Source organism: Nycticebus coucang, chromosome 1, assembly GCF_027406575.1.
Source record: "Nycticebus coucang isolate mNycCou1 chromosome 1, mNycCou1.pri, whole genome shotgun sequence".
NCBI classification, from domain to species: Eukaryota; Metazoa; Chordata; class Mammalia; order Primates; family Lorisidae; genus Nycticebus; species Nycticebus coucang.
In genome coordinates this window covers 110,279,532-110,297,258 of record NC_069780.1, presented here as the reverse complement: position 1 = coordinate 110,297,258, position 17,727 = coordinate 110,279,532, and the positions used below count along the sequence as shown (strand labels likewise).

General features: G+C 39.7%; 1 protein-coding gene across 12 annotated transcripts in view; it reads left to right on the top strand.

Annotated features, from left to right (window-relative positions):
* Window positions 1-17,727, top strand: part of CAST (calpastatin) — a 131,842-nt gene that overhangs the window by 89,895 nt on the left and 24,220 nt on the right. For 9 of the 12 annotated variants that reach the window (XM_053586231.1, XM_053586201.1, XM_053586211.1 and 6 more), the window contains 8 exons: window positions 1,618-1,701; window positions 2,990-3,037; window positions 4,093-4,188; window positions 6,397-6,492; window positions 10,076-10,177; window positions 10,665-10,748; window positions 14,672-14,722; window positions 14,894-14,965. In XM_053586231.1, coding sequence (XP_053442206.1) covers window positions 1,618-1,701; window positions 2,990-3,037; window positions 4,093-4,188; window positions 6,397-6,492; window positions 10,076-10,177; window positions 10,665-10,748; window positions 14,672-14,722; window positions 14,894-14,965 — 633 coding nt within the window. The remainder of the gene's footprint in view (window positions 1-1,617; window positions 1,702-2,989; window positions 3,038-4,092; window positions 4,189-6,396; window positions 6,493-10,075; window positions 10,178-10,664; window positions 10,749-14,671; window positions 14,723-14,893; window positions 14,966-17,727) is intronic. The other 3 variants (XM_053586175.1, XM_053586171.1, XM_053586151.1) reach the window with 2 other exon arrangements.

Below are 17,727 nucleotides of genomic sequence, written 5' to 3'. Positions count from 1 at the left end.
AGTGTGCCACAGCGTATTGGTGTGCCATGGGACGATCTTAGGTGTGTTGTGAACATTTTAAAAGATCATAAATTAAATTGTTTTTGAAAGAAGTTCAAAGCACAGTGAGTATATTCTTTTTTTTACTCCTTTTTTTTGGTTTGTTTTGTGAATCAACATAATTTAAGTGTGCTGTGGAGGTTTAGCTGTAGGTTCAAGTGTGCTATGAGATAAAAAAAAGGTTGAAAAATACTGCTATAGAGTCTGAAGCTGAATTCTGAGTGCCCAACGATGAGTTCTTCCCATCTCAGACAGTCTGATGTGTTGACAAGGTTCAGCGAGTTGCTCTCACCCTGTAGGGTGCCCATTGCCGCTGCAGCTCAGCCCTGAGCTCTCTGTGCCAGAATCACATGGTGCCCCTGAGAAGAGACCTGTGCCTCCTTGGTGTTGTAACCTGTCATAACATGAAGGTTTTTATTGTATGATGATACCTCACTATAAATCTCTCCCATTTTTCAGTGTGGTTACCTAGTCTAGTGCTATTTCAATTCAATAGACTTTTTTTAAATGCCTACTGTCTAGAAACCACAGTGCAGGCCTTTCAAGAATACAAAGATCAAAGAGGCCACATGTGTGACTTGCAATCCACAGGCATGTGCAGCCCTGATACATGCTGAGTTGGGAGGGGCCGCTACAAAGTAAGATGTGTTCCAGCTCCTGTAGTAGAATATTTTTTAAAAATGCTTGATTTCATTCCTTAATGAGAACTATTCTATAAAACAAACTAATTCCAAAGCTTAGAACAATTCTGGCTCATCAAGTGTTCAAAGATATTTTTAAATTAATGAATGCATGAATCAGTCAATGGAGCACCACAGTCTTAGGGTGAGGTGTGGATGGGAGCAGTGTGGGTTGAGTTAGAATTTGCTAAATGACCCCCCACCTTGGTTTGTAAGTTAAGTCCATGCCTTGATATAGGTACAAATTAGTACATGTTATGGAACATCCCATTACTCACCTGTAGTTTAAACTGCAAATTTTTATCCTAGAAGTCAGCAGTCTGCTACAGAACTGCACTTTCCTCTGTGGTACACTGGGCTATCCATGGCTCAGTAAACTAGTGATGATCTGGTGCTGGTGAAGGGAGTCTTTTTAAAGAGGTAAAACCAATTAGGTATGTTCAGCCAAGAGGTGAGATGGGATACTTTTCTGAACTGGGTTTAACGAGAGAACTTAGCCACCTGGCTGAGTCAGACATATGAGACTGTCAACATGATCGCAGCTGACACTGTGCTGTGCTCACTGTCTTCAGAGGGTTTCTGCTTTGCTCTATGGTCCTCACAAGTCAGTGAGTCAGATAGGGATTATTAGTAACTACATTGTACAGCTCAAGAGACTGGACCAAAGAAAGGCTAAGTGGCCTCCCAAGGTCACAGTGGCTGGGGGCAGAGCAGGACAGTGCCCTGGGGTCCCTGGCTGTGGTCCAGTTCTCACAGCTGCCCTCTAGGACCTTGTGCTTGGACTCCTTCTGAAGTCCTCCTACTTCACTGAAGCACTGGGGGTGCTCAGATGAAGTGATACTACCACATTTTATAGGCATTATCCAACCACTTTTGTTTTGTTTCCTACTTCCATCAGGTAAAAGCTAAAGAAGAAAGACTAGAGAAGTGTGGCGAGGACGAGGAGACGGTCCCGTCTGAGTACAGACTGCAGCCAGCCATGGTAGGCTTGCAGCCTCAGGGCCTGGCACAGCACCTGGCCTCACATCGTGCTGTGTTCCCACACCCTTGACACTGAGAGCGTGTCCCTTCCAGTTCATGCAGCAACTCTGAAACCCTGAACCCTTTCTTTTCCACTATCTACAATTAGACCCCTTGAAAGATGGTTTGTACCTTCCTGGCTTCCTAAGTAGTGACCATGTGATCATCAAAATTCAAATGTTTCAACTATTAATCCTTAAACTTAAAGCAGAAGAGACTACACATACACACACACATATATAAATATATATTATATATATATATATATATATATTTTTTTTTTTTTTTTTTGAGACAGTCTCACTCTGTTGCCCTGGGCAGAGTGCCATGACGCCATAACTCACAGCAGCCTCAAACTCCTCAACCAATACTGCCTCAGCCTCCCAACTAGCTGGTACTACAGGCACCCACCACAAACACCCAGTTAGTTTTTGTATTTTTAGTAGAGCCGGGGTCTAACTTTTGCTCAGGCTGGTCTCAAACTTCTGAGCTCAGATGATACATCTGCCTTGGCCTCCAAGAGTGCTGGGATTAAAGGTGCGAGCCACTGCACCCAGCATCAATTTGGGAATATTTATTTTTGACCAATACATGCACAAAAGTACCATAGATCAATCTAAATGGTAGATATAAATGTCTAGTTACCAGTATCCTCAGGTAAGGTGGTTTTTGTTGTTTTTGATTTGTGATTAGGGTGGTTAGGTTAACAGGAGTTATCTCATTTGTAATTTATTTTTAAAATCATACATATAAATACATGATAGAAAGTAGTTGTAATTCTTATATATGCTTATATATGAAAAGTTTCTCATTTTTAGAAATAATTCTAAATTGTGAAACTTCATATCCAGACAACTAAATAGTATTGTAGAAATGATTTCTACCACTTCACCCTGGGTTGGAGAATTGAAACTTTTTTAAAATCTTTCATTTATTAGCTGGACCTTTCTTGCCAAAGAATTTTCTTTTTTCCTATTGTCCTAATGGATGGAATTTTTTTTTTTTTTTACTAATTTTTTAAGAAAAGTAAATGTACACCATATTTGGAACATGTTGATTTTTACAGCTCAACTCCTTATTCTTAATGCTTTATAAATTTAAATCTGAAACAATTTGCTCTAAAGTAAGAAAAAATAAGCTGATCTCTCATATCCTATAATTCTAAAAGATAAACTTGAAATGTGAAAATTGGAAACATGAAAGCAAAACTTCCAATTTCATTTTCAGTGAATTTTCAATTTCATTTACAGGATAAAGATGGGAAACCACTACTGCCACAGCCTGAAGAAAAACCCAAGGTTAGAAAATAGAAAATAGAATCTTCTGATACTGAAAAAGCAATAGAAATATAGAGAATATATTGAGATAATTTTGACAAACCAGATTTCACTGTATAGATTCACATGCCAACTAGTATTGAGGAGGGGAACTTCTGCTGGTAAAAGCTGGCTGATAACCAAGAATCCTTTTATTGTATTTCAGTGATTATTTTTCTCATGAATAATTAACTGTAAATTTCTAGTAACATTCATTGAATTCTAGAAGCTGATGTCTAGAGGGTCTTTAAATTTTTTTAAGCCAGCACTAGAGTTTGATCCTGATGAAATAATCTAATTAATGATTCTGTATTACTGTGAGTTACTAATAAGTTACTAATTGCTTACTGTATGTCTGACACTGGTTTTTTGAGTCCTTCCTGAATCGAAGAAGGCACTGTCAGTATCCCAGTTTCACAGTGAGGAAACTGAGACTCAGAGGGTTTCTGTAAATACCTTAGGGTCATATCGTTGGAAAAGAGCGAGGCCAGGGTTTAGAACTCAGGCTGCCCTTGTTGGGGCACAGCTTCTGACTCGCATGCCTGTCAAGCATAGGTTACTGTTACTAGTCAACATTTCACATGTTGAATAATAATACCACCCACCCTGAAATCAATAGAGACAGCAGAATTTTTCTGCCAAAGCCCATGTAGTCAGGAGGAAAGGAGTGTGTGATCTATGTTTCCTCTGACTTATTCAGAAAGGAAATAGGAAAACAATAATCACATTTAAAAACTATACAGGTCTTTACTGGGGAGAATGGCAATTTTATTTGCACAAAATTCTTCTGAAATAGAAATGTCAGGAAAACTTTTGACTAAACTATTCACACTTTTGTGACAGTGCAGTGTTTAGTGTTCCTTATTTGTTACATGACTTTTTTTTATCTTACACTGATAAATGAAAAAATATGTCTATATAAATTAAATTCAAGAGCATGGTTCTTATGTGTTAATCAGGAAAATATTTGCTCTATGAAAACTTTTAACAAAGTAAAAATAGTCACTTCATAATGTATGGTGTTTCGTATATTGCAGCTCCTGAGTGAATCACAACTCATTGATGAACTTTCAGAAGATTTTGACTGGTCTAAATGTAAAGAAAAACAATCTAAGCCAACTGAGAAAACAGAAGTATGTTTCTGAAAAATAAACCTCTACTTTCGAGGGGTATTTTAATGTTTTTGTGTAATCTTAAAAAATACAACAGAAGAACTGTTTTAGCATGTGGCAGTGATTTTTAAAGAGCCAGTGTACCATCTTTTTTGGATGTGCTTTCTTTCTCTAAGCTAACTCTGAAGTTAGCAGAGTTGAAGTTCTGTAATTATTTCTCAAGGAAGCTCTGGAACCCCTGCTTTCCTTTGCATCCCTGGTTCTGTAACTGGCCTTGTTCAGTGTCGCCACCCCTCATCTCCTGATCGCAGTGGCTCTCCCCAGGCTCCTTCCCTCCTCTCCTCGGGGTCCATCAGAACCATTCTTTCTCCAACATGTTTGTAATCACATCATTGCTCCACTTCAACAATCAGGAGCTTCCCCTCTACAAAATAGTTCCTACTAACATATTCTGGACCCATCTTCCTTTCCCACAAAGCTGTGTCGCTGCATTACTAAAGTGATGATGGGTAGCTTGTCCCCACGGCTTTCTCAGTCTGCTCCTTCGGTCTGGAGTAACTGTTCCTCCTAGTTCCTGATCACCCTTGTAAGGCTCTGCTAAAATATGGTCTTCTTTATCTCTTGTCTTTTCCTCCCTAAACCAACTTTTATCAAGTGGAATACAGTATAGTTCTTTATACACACACATACATACGAGGTCAGACAATTAAGTTCATAAACTCATTCTAGAAAAAGTGCTGCATATCTCACTGCTGAATGTCACTGCTGTCACCTTTGAAGTACAAGGTACTCCCCTTGGAAAGCTGTGTACTGACACCAGTGCCTAGTCCAGCCTTCAAAGCAATTTTGAAACTGTTTTCTCTAAAATGGCCATCAGATGGATGGTGCAAGTTCTGACAATTAAGTCCATGAACTCATCCTGTAAAAAGTGCTATATACCTCATTGCTAAATATCACTACTGTCACAAGTATTTCCCTTGGCCATCAGGTGATGTATGGCTCTATATATAATATAGATGTTAAGTGTTAAAACATTTATTACAACGAAGTTTGTAACTAAAGACTGATAGACTCTTAACACTGAGATGTGGTTTTAGTAGATAGTAAGCCCCTCGTAGAAGAGCCCAGGCCTGCTAGTGATCACCCGCATGGGCGCCTCACATGTTGTAGTACAGGCATCTATGAATGTTTAGATTTAAAACAACTTGTTTGAAATTTTACTCTTGTAATAAAATAAGATAGTTCAGTGGTTCTCCAACTTTAGCATGCACCAGGATCACCTGGAAGGCTTCTTAGATTCTACCTCCAGAATTTTTGTTTAGTACTTTGGGCTGGGGGCCCCAAAACATGCACATCTGAGTTCTCTGGTGGTGCGAAGGCTGTCCATCCAGAGACCACACTTTTAGAACCCCTGGAATGGTATTACTGTCTTGCATTTGTGTAGAGCTATTTATAATTTATAATGTGCTTTTAGATTTTATATATTATGTAATAGGTATATTTTATTATATATTATATGATAACAAGTAAATATATAAATAACAACAGTGATTTCTGAAATTCATTATACTCACTATGTTCCCAGGTACTGTTCACAGCACTTTACATGCAGCATCTCATTATTTTTCTTCTTTTTTAATAGAATCTCACTCTGTCGCCCTGGGTAGAGTGCCTGGGTGTCACAGCTCACGGCAACCTCAAACTCTTAGACTTGAGCAGTGCTCTCACCTCGGTGTCCTGAGCAGCTGGGACTACAGGTGCCCCCACCTTGCCTGGCTAGCTTTTTCTATTTTTTGTTTTGTTTTATGGAGACAGGATCTCACTCTTGCTCAGGCTGGTCTCAAACTCCTGCGTTCAGGTGATCCTCCCACCTCAGCCTCCCAGAGTGCTGGGATTATAGCCGTGAACCACCATGCCCACTGCATCATCTCATTTAAGTTCATATCAACCCTTGATAATGTAGGTTGTTCTCATTATGCAGATGAGGACACTGAGTCTTAGGGAGTTTAGATGAACTACCTAAGGTGAGAGAGAAAATCAAGTTGAAATAATGGTAGCTGAGGAGTTTTAAGATGCTTTGACTGACTTACCACCTAGTTGCTCTTTAGCACACTAGTGAGTCACATTCACAGCGTATAATATAGCCAAGTATCTTTTTGGTCTGGCATTGTTGAGTCTTATTAAACAGACACTTCCAAGGTTATTCAAAGTACCTGCTTCTTTCCTCAGGAATCTAAGGTCACTGCCCCAACTTCTGTGGCGGAGACTGTGCCTCGGATTTCCATGTGTAGTATACAGTCAGCACCACCCAAGCCACCTGCCTTGGTGAGTGATTCCCTGGGCATTAAGCAATGTGTTAAGAAAGTTCTGTTGTTATTCTTGTCACATTCTGGTGTATTTTACCATCCTTTTTGTATTCTGATAAAATGAAAATACGATCTTGCTATAGTATTTATTCTTTGGGCTTCAGGGCTGTGCTCAAAATTCAGATAAATTTAAATTTTTAATTGCAGCAAGCTATGTTTTTCTTTGATCTTATGGAATTTTTTTTAGTTCCTCAGCTGTTACAGATAATCCTGCTTTTTTGCTTTCCTGCATCTTTTGAGCCTGTTCAGAGATACACAGGTTGCCCAATGTTAATTTTTACTGATGGTCCTGGTGGAATAATTTGTACCAAAGTCATGATTCCTCCCCACTCTCCCAATTAAAAGAGGAGAAACTGACTCAGTTCCTTTCCCTTTCCTTCTTCATTTCTTGACTTCCTCTCACTTTCTTTGTGTGAAGTATGGTATTTAACTAGGTGACTCTTTGTTTCTTTTTGATTTCATTGGGTTTTATTTCTATTAGTTAATCATAGACTCTGACTCAGAATCACATCTGGTAGAATCTGTTTGATACTACTACAGACCTAGTAACTCTACACTCTGAATCGCTGACTTTCAACCTCTGTTCTGTGATTCTTCTAGATGCTTTGCAATATCTTCTTCTAAAACTTTCACAAGGACATTATGAAGTCTGTTCTGATCATCTTTTTATTGCAGATGAGAGAAATGAGGCTTTGAGTTGACCTTGAGCAACCCACTTAACATTTCAGAGCCTCAGCTGAGATGAAAGATATGACCCCTGCTCTCAACTTCCTTCCACCTTCGTGTGGATATGAAACAGATCTCAAGCTTACAATTACAATTTGATCATTCCCATGTGCATAAATGGCAGAGCAAACATGGGTGAAGGAGGCCCTCTCCAGGGGGAATTATGAAAGGCTTGCAGATACAGGACAGGATCACCCTGAGGATTAGAAATAGCACCATTTTCCAGAAGATCAGTGAGCCAAGGCCAGACCAGCACAAGAATACAAAGCACTCTTCTGGGATATACACTCTTTGGGGGATGTATTTGTGCATCCAGCTGTTTGAGAAAAGGGAGCCTTTCAGAAGGCCCAGCAAAGCACCTTGTGTGCTATGAAATGGTGCCTCCTGCCAGAGAAGTCCTTGGTGCCAGTTGCAAATCCTGAATCTAGGGTCTCCCTCCTGCCTTAGATAGAATTTGAGGAATGCCTCCTACACACACTTTGTAGGCTTCAGTGGTAAAGAAGACCACAGGAGGAGGGAATGGAAGAAGGGTCTAGTGAAAAAAAGCAGGAACAGAGACAGTAATTGGAATCAAGAACAGAGCACTTGTGGCCAACACCTGAGGTGTCAGCCTCCCCTGCCCAGTGTGACTGCTAGGCCTTCAGGGGATGGCTAGTTCCTATCCTGCTTTACCCTGATTAGAGAGAGTTGAGTATTAGATTTTTAGTGGACCCCCATCCCCCCAAATAGCTCTTGCTTTCCCCTTCCCTGTCCTGTTCCTCTGCACCGCTAAATTTGGCCACAGTTGCCAAGGCTACTGTCACTGCAGCAATCGGAATTTCTGGGATTGTGACATCCTTGGGACCCAGAAAAAATAGTTGCAGAGTGTGATAAAGGTCAGAAGTCTCAAGAAAGGCATGAAGATTACTGAGTAAAGAAAAATGGACCAGAAGGCAGTGACACGTATGTGCCTGGGTGATTCTTATGTGTATAAAAAGAAAGTTAATTGGGTGGTGTCTGTGGCTCAGTGAGTAGGGTGCTGGTCCCATATACCAAGGGTAGCGGGTTCAAACCCTGCCCTGGCCAAACTGCAACAAAAAAATAACCGGGCGTTGTGGTGGGCGCCTGTAGTCCCAGCTGCTTGGGCTGTGAGTCGTGTGACGTCATGGCACTCTACCAAGGGCGGTAAAGTGAGACTCTGTCTCTACAAAAAAAAAAAAAAAAAGGAAGTTAATTGAGGAGACCTGGAGAGCCTGAGTTCTAATTCTGAATTTGAAATACTACAGAAATAGAAGTTTTAGTCCTTAGTCCTGTTTCTGAGTTTTTAATACTGCTTCTTCTAGTTTTTCTTTAATTTTGTTTCTTTAATTTCCCTGGCAAAAGGCATAGAATTGGGACACAGTGAGTTTCCAAAACCTGACAATGATGTATGGGAAAACAAAGTGTGAACAGGTACCTCAAATTAGGCAGCAGTCAGATTGTCTGGATAAGCCATGGGCACCAGTGTAACTCATACCAGGAATATTGCAACCCTTAATACTTAGTTTAGGTCTGATCTTGGATGGTGAGATACATCAGGAATTTTCTGTTGGTCCTGGGAGTGAAATCCATGTGCAATAACCACTCCATGGATGCTCTCAGCAGCCATCTTCCCTTTGTAGGGCAACATAGCAGGAAAAGTTCTGACTTGGAATGATGGCTAAGATATGTAAAGGAAAAAACACTTTAACTCTAAAATCCCAATAGATATTCAAAATGAGATCAGAGATTTATTATAAGGTTAAACTCTGAGTCCATTTAATCCCAGAGCTTTCACACTTCTGTCTGACCAATACCAACAGTAGGAAAATCGTTGGTGCCAGAACCCAGGATCCGTACAATGGAAACATGGTTTACAGAGTGCTACTTATTCCCATTGTGTCTGATGCTTTCCATTTTCACTCTTTCATTAAAAAGAAAGTCCTGGCCTTGAACCACTACAGTTAAATTGATTTTTATGGGCCACTAATGTACAGATCATGTCCCATAGTTTGGAAAGGGCAGATCTAGGCCTATCCTTTAGCCCAAACGTGATTTCACCTTTATTTTCTATTTGTACCGCGTCTGCTCTGCGTTCATCCTGTTTGACTTTAAACACTGGCATAGCCAGAGTTTATTACCTAGTGAGGGAGCACATTTCATTTTGAACCACTGGATTACAGGTAGACAGTTCTCACTGTGCCACTTGGCTTCGGGGTCTCAGGCAGAGTTACCTGACGCAGCCTTGATCCATGTTGACGAGCAGAAGCCCAATGGAGAAAACTCGCCTCTGTGCCTCTGCAGGGGCTCAGCCGGAGCTGCTGCCACTGAGACAGGCCATGCTGACTTTATTATCTTTCTTTAATTCGGGGTGGGTGGAGGGGGGGAGACAGTCTCCTGAGCCTTCTGAAAGTCTTTCCTGCACCGCCTATAGAGTGATTTCCATAAAGGTTGTATCTTTCTCCTTTCCTGGCTTGCAGCTTCTCTGGAGTACACCTCATTCCATTGTGTCTAAAGCAGCACTCTGGATTAGATCTTATAGTTTCTCAATGTCAGCAGATAAGTTGCACACACTTAATATTTAACATGAGAAACTTCCTTTTATTTTTGATATTTTAATTTTTTTATTGTTGGGAATTCATTGAGGGGATATTTTAATTTTTTTAAACATAGATTCTACTTCGATTAATTCACATTATTAAAAGATAACATGTGCTTCTTTGCTGAAATAAGGATGTGCCTTTGTGAGTTGTTTGATAGAGTCTGCTTTGAAAAGAGTGGTTCACCACCACTTAGCATATGCACTGATGTGCTTGCAGCAGGGTCCAGTGCCTGAGGATGCTGTAGAGGCCTTGGCTGGTAGCCTGGGGGAAAGGGAAGCAGATCCAGAAGATGGAAAACCTGTGACAGATAAAGTCAAGGTAATGGCAACTCTAACATCTCACCACTCATCTTCCCACACACACAAATAAATAAGTCATTGAGTTTTGTAAATATTTTCCAAAACCTGATGGCAGCTTTCTCTGTTATTGTGCGTATGCTGTTTAATAAGCGAGCCCCAAGTCAGCGCCACTGTTTAGCAGCCATGGCGGATGGACAGCGCATGCCTGGTGGGTGTCTGTGCATCTCCCCTCTGCCTGCCTGTGTGGTGGACATTGCTGAGGGCTCAGGAGACAAGTGGCAGCAGTTTCCTGCTCCTGACAGCTACCTGTTAGACCAGCAGACTGTACATTGGTGGATGAGCCCAGCAAAATAAGATATGGTCACCATAGGAGCTATAAATAAATATAAAGCCACATGTACGTCCTAACCTAATGATAGGTTTGTTTACCTCAGATTTAGCCACTCAGCCATCGATTTTATGGGAAAACAGATACATTAACACTGAAAATGATGATTTTCATTCAGGATAAAGCCAAAGAAGAAGACCATGAAAAACTTGGTGAAAAAGAAGAAACAATACCCCCAGATTATAGATTAGAAGAGGTCAAGGTAAGTAGGCTGGAGTATTTTTCTATTTGAATTTAATTTACACTGAATTTCATGTACATAAAGAAAAGGGACATGGGAATAGACCTGGAATATAAAGATCTTGTTTCTTAATATTTCAAACATCAAATAGTGTGAGTCCACTAATAATCATGTTAGAATACCAGATATGCAATGAAAACACTCCTGAGTGACCTTTGAATCTTCCTTTTAGTGAAAGAAATCAAATATCTAAGCTGCCTAATATTTTTCCTTCTAACATGTGGTTAGCAAAACCAGAATTATAAAAAACTATGTATAGGTAGGAAAACAAAAATGAGGGATAGTTATTTACTTTATTATCTTTCTTTAATTCAGTTTAATTGATAAATATGTCCACACCCACGGAGTATATGGTTATGTTTTGATACCTATAATGTATAGCAACCAGATGAAGGTAATTACCATGTCCATCATGTGAAACATTTATCATCTCTTTGTGTTGAGAACATTCAGCTACTTTCTTCCAGCCATTTAAAACTATAGTAGAACCTCAGTAAGTTGACCATCCAAGGGACTGTAACAAATTGGTCAGCATGCAGAGGTAGTCAACAGAAGGAACTAGGCCTGCTGTAGTGATATGTACATGTGGTGCATGTCCGGTCTATTAAAATTGGGTTAACTGAGGGGGTGTCCATGTAGGGAGGTGGCCAGCTCTAAAGGTCTGCTATATATATTATTAATTGTAGTCATCCTACAGTGGGTTAGAATTTATTCCTCCTAACTAGCTCTGCTTTTGTGTCCATTAACAAATCTCTCTCCTAACCCTTTCCAGCCTCTCAATCCTCTGTTCTGCTTTTTACTTTTATGAGACTGGATTTTTGTTAGCTTCCATATAAGAGTGAGAGCATGCAGCATTTAACCTTCTGTACATGGCTTATTTTACTTAACATAATGTCCTTCACTTCCATCCATGTTGCTGCAAATGACAGCATTTCATTCTTTTTTACGGATGGATAACATTTCATTGTGTGTTTGTGCCACACATTTTTTTATCCATTTGTCTGTTGTACACCTTGGTTGATTCTGCATCTCAGCTGTCATGAATACTGCTGCAGTAAGTAAGCATGAGGATGCTGGTGTCTCTGTGATCTACTGATTTCCTTTCTTTTGTATAAATACCCAGTAGTGGGATAGCTGGATCATATGGTGGCTCTGTTTGCAGTTTTCTGAGGAACTTCCAGACTGTTCTCTGTAGTGGCCGCACAAATTTACATCCCCATTAACAGTGTAGAAGAGTTCCCTTTTCTCTGCATCCTTCCAGCATTTTTTATTTTTTGTCTTTTAAAATAGCCATCCTAACTAAGGTGAGATGATGTCTCACTGGGGCTTTGATTGGTATTTCTCTGATGATTGATGATGAGCATTTGTTTATATGTTCATTGGCCATTTGTATGTCTTCTTTCGAGAAATGTCTATTCAGATCATTTGCCTGTTTTTTAATTGTTTTGTTTTTTTGCTGTTGAGATGTTTGAGTCCCTTTTATATTGTAGATATTAATCCCCTGTCAGATGAGTACTTTACAATTATCTTCTCCCATTCTGTGGGTTGTCTTTTCATTTTGTTGACTGTTTCCTTTGCTATGCAGAAACTTTTTAGTTTGATATAATCTTGTTTGTTTACTTTTGCTTTTGCTACCTGTACTTTTGAGGTCTTAACAAAAATCCTGAAGCATTTCATGTTTTTTTTTTTAAGTAGTTTATTTACATAAACTTACATTTATGTAAGTCTTACATTTAGGTCTTTGGTAAAATTTGAGTTGACTTTCATGTGGGGGGGGGTGTCCTAGTTTCATTTTTCCACAGATGGATATCCAGTCTTCCCACACCATTCATTTAAGAGACTAGAGGAACAATCTTTTTGTATGAGGAAAAATGTGCAGCTCTTAGATGTAAGTTAGAAAAATAAGAGAGTGAATTTAACATTGAGTACAGTGCTAAGTTAGTCTATTTCCTCTATTTTGAAGGTATAGGTTGTACAGGACAAGTAACAGGGGAAGAACACCCTGTTATGAACATGACAGACAAACAGAATATTTATCTAAACTTCATTAACAAGTCCAGAAAGTCAAAATCATGCTCTTTACTCGTCTCCATGCAGTGGCCCATTTTTATGGCGAGCACAGGAACTGTCCTGCACTCTCCCTGATTGAAAGTTTATTGTCTTGGGCATCTTTATTTTTCCTTTCTGCATTGCACAATTCAGTTGAAACCCTGGCACTTCTATTAATTTGAATTTGTTTATATGTTGCTTTGCAAAGTTATTAGTGAGCAGCTTTTTAAAATTTTCTAGTATTTTTATTGGCACTAGTGGGCATCTTAACGGCTCTGTCTCCACTGATTATGTGTCCAGTAGACACTAGTCAAGTATAGATTACTCTCCATGGAAATGACAGGGTAACCACAGTTATCCTCTCCCTTTGCTAAACCGTAGTAGTAGTGTTTAAGAAAACAGGTGCTCAACTTTCCCTGACCACTTCATTCTGTCTCACCCTCCTCTGAGCTCAGGTCATCTCACACACTATTAGTTACCTAATGCCATGTTCAAGGTGCCGGCTCCATCTCTGACCTGAACTCCATGTTGCTATTCATCAGGTATGCTCACCTCAGGTCTCTCTAGGGAGATTCAGCTCCTGAGAGGAGGCCATAAGCCTCCCCTTCCAGATACATGATGATGCAGTAACAGAAAATTGACTTCAATTTGAGTATAGAGCAAAAGTGCTCCCATACATCGCTGGGGAAATTTGCTGCCTTTGCAACTAAAGGGTGGTGGGAACAGGCTCTAGTTCTGCTTTCCCTCCTAGCTGGAGTAGGGTCCGAATGCACAGGGGAACCTTGGAGAAGATGGAGTGAACACAGGAGTTTATGTCACTAAGGGGGGGAGCACAGGGTCCAGGCTGAGCATCCCTTCTGCTTGGGGCCAGAAGTGTTTCAGATGTCAGGTATTTTTGTATTTTGAGATATTTGCATTATACTTGCTGAGACTCTCTAATCCAAAAATCTATAACACTCCAATGAACATTTCCTTTGAGTGCCATGTTAGTGCTCAAAAGTTCCAGATTTTGGAGCATTTGGATTTCAGATTTTGAGATTAGGGATGTGTAACTTGTACCTCTAAACCATTGCACCTCACATTTTAAACAGAACAAATAAAAAACAGCCTTAGCCAGTTTTTCAGGAGAAATAGTCACACATATACCCTTTGTGTGCTTAATTTTGTATATGTGGGTATATGAGATTTACTGTTAACTTATATGTCTTATTTTATTAAAGAGTCCCAAATGCTTTATCAATTGTCTTATCACCTAAAAGTGGCACTCAGAGCATTTAAAGCTTGACATAATCTGAGCCATAAATTTCAGGGTAGCTTGCCCACAGTCTGAACTCCATGGAGTCAGGGGCTTTGACCGTGCTGCTCCCTGTCGTGTTCCCAGTACTCAGGGCTTGGTCGCAGCCCATCACGTTAGTTGGGTGTGTGGCTTGTAAAGTTAACCAGTGTTTTCTAAGCAACCTCTGAAAAGCTCCTGCCCAGGTAGGTAAGGAGATCATCTCGTGCTCTCCCTCAGACCCTCGTCACAGCACACATGCCACATGACATTGACTGTTCACCTTTCTTCAGCACTAATCTCTGGGCTTCTGAGGTCATGCTCCAGGCCTGGTCTGGTGTGCAGCCCCAGTGCCTTGGGAATGCCTGGTGCTTATGAGGTGATTCTTGTTGACATGAACTAATTAGAGCAGATTCTCTCATGAGAATCTGTTTCCTGAAATAATAAATCTAATTTAAGATGTACAACAGCAGGTATAACCTATCAGCTCCTTGTAATAGGGTTCATACATGGGGTAGAATGTGAAATGATTCAATGTCATATTTTTACCACCCCGGAACAGGATGAAGATGGAAAACCACTCCTGCCCACAGAGCTCAAGGAGCAGCTTCTGGTAAGCAAGCTGTTTTTCTTTGAGTGTACCCTTTCCCTTTTGGTCCTGATTGTTAATTCAGGAAGGACATGTTTTCCTCATACTGAATTGATCAGCATGTCAATAGTGGCATATTTTGAAGAGGAGACAAATGACAGTGGTGTTTGTTGGTCCCTTTCCGGGTTCTTACAGCCACTGAGGGAAGACTTCCTTCTTGATGCTTTGTCTGAGGACTTCTCCAGTCCCCTGAATGCTTCATCTCTTGTAAGTCTGAAATTCTTGATTTTATTTCTTTACTTTTAGAGTAAATTAACTAGAAAAATAAATGGAAACTTGTGACTTAGAATCTGACTTGGGACCCGAGGAAACTCACAAAATTAATAGCCCTCTATCCGCTGTAGCCATTCCAAATGTGTTGCACCATTAAATAAAGTCCCAGCACAGTGGGTGTTCTCAGCAGTCTACCTGGTTGGACCAGTCAGCATGTACTGTGTCACATGTCCCTGTGAAGAGAAAATGTAAATTTGAGTTTATCCAAAATTACTTCTCAGGCTACTTTACCTGCTATTTCTACAATTTATCATTTCCCAAATTGCCTCCTAAGAAAACTTAGCTCCATGTGTGATAGTCTCTCAAAGGGAATTCTATTACTAGAAAGTTTGGACAGTACTGGGTAATGTTAAGCAGACTTCTCTACTGTAGGATTTTTAGGGCCTTTTATATACAAATGTATATTGTAAGTCGTTTGATTTTCCCATACATACGCAACTGCAGAACCTTTTCATATGGGATCTGAGTTATGTGTTTACAGGTGACCCAGTTTGTTTTTTTTTTTTTTTTTTTTTGGTAGAGACAGAGTCTCATGTACCGCCCTCGGGTAGAGTGCCGTGGTGTCACACGGCTCACAGCAACCTCTAACTCTTGGGCTTACGCGATTCTCTTGACTCAGCCTCCCGAGCAGCTGGGACTTACAGGCACGCACCACAACACCGGGCTATTTTTCTGTTGCAGTTTGGCTGGGGCTGGGTCCGAACCCGCCACCCTCGGCATATGGGGCTGGCGCCCTACTCACTGAGCCACAGGTGACCCAGTTTTTAAGCCGCTGAATATTTTGTTGGCAGTCAGTTGGAAAAGAAATTAACAGAGTCCTATGTGGGCAATGTCACAGAAAATATATTTGTATCAGAATATAAATACCAAGTTGCCAAAAATGTACACACGTTGTATACATTTTTGTTATAACTGGTTAATGTTACATGTGTGTTATATGTACATTATATTATGTATACTTGGAGGGCCTCTTGTAATTGTAGAAGTCAAACATCACTTGTATTCCTCTTTTGTTATCACTATATATTGAGTATTACAATTTTAATACAGTTTTTCCTTTCTTAAGATGTGTATACATTTTTCTGGTACCCTCTGTATATTTATAGACAGAATGAGTGACAAGTAGAAGAAATAATTGGAGTTGCCAGAAGCTGTTACTCTTGCTGAAGTATAAATCCTTCCCAGAAGGGCTATACTAACTAAAGTATGCTCCTCACCCCTATAAAAATCACCACACTGTTCATTCACCCCATTCCATGACCTCCCTCCCATCCCCCCATGTAAGCAGAGCTTATCACACAGGCTGTCCAGCCCATCCTAGAGAGTGGAAGTCCTGGGAGGAGTGTCAGGTGAGCAGTGCCTAGTGGTGTGGAGTTAGGCCATGGCAGGGACACAGGACATCAAGCAGAGTGTGGGCAGCAAGGCTTAATACCTCCCACCCTGTCATTTTTCTTTTTTATTAAATCATAGCTGTGTACATTAATGCATTTATGGGGTACCATATGCTGGTTCTATATACAATTTGAATACTTACATCAAACTGGTTAACATAGCCTTCACCGCACCTTCTTAATTATTGTGTTAAGACATTAATATTCTACACGTAGTAGATTTGACAAGTACCCTTGTAAAATGCACCATGAGTGTGGTCTAACCCATTAGTTAAGGATTTCTTCCTCTTAGAAACACAAAAGATTTAGAAAAAGTAACAATGAATTTAGATGCACCCCATGCACCTACTCAAAGGTGTACAACAGTGGAATAATTAGATCAGGCAACATTTATTTTTACTCATGGGAAATTAACAATCTAGCAAAGAAAAATTATATTAGTGTCAACAATATAATTAGTACTGTAGGAAAGAAATTATGATAAGAAGCAAATAGTAAAAATAGAAAATTATTTGGGGAAATATCCCATGAACTTTGGAGAAAAAAATATCACATACTGCCTCATAATTAATTTTCAAATATTTAAAGAGTAGGTACTGTAATACCATATCATGTTCTTTAATCATAATAAAATAGAACAGAAATTATATTTTAAAAGAAAACATTTTAAATATCCCCCTAAAAATTCTGAAATCAAGTTCACAATAGGCCATTCAGCCCGACATGGTGGCTCATGCCTGTGATTTTACCACTCAGGGAGGAGGCGGCGGCAGGTGGATTGCTTGAGCTCAGGAGTTCCAGATCAGCCTGAGCAATAGAGACCCTGTCTTTACTGAAAAAGAGAAAACTGAGGCAAAAGGATCACTTGAGCCCAAAAGTTTGAGGTTGCTGTGAAGTATAATGCCATAGCACTTTACATTAGAGGGTGACTGAGTGAGACTCTGTCTCCAAAAAAAAAAAAAATCAACTATTTTAAAAAAATCAAGGCTAAGACATTGTAAGTAAAAATATTCGAGAAGCAGCCAAAGCAGTATTCATAAGATAGATTTATTGCCATAAATACCTTCATCGATAATATAGAAACATAATACACCAAAAGTTTATTGAATTTTAAATTTAGATTTCTAAAAGCTATAATGTAATAACTACCCAAAAGAAAGTAGCAATAAAGTTAATAGCAGGAGGTAAAAATATCAGCATTACAGTTAACTGCTTAATAGCTGATAGTTGGTTTTGTGAAATAACACTTCATAAAATGCTGGCAAATGTAAAAGAAAAACATTTATAGATAAAATACAATTAAAT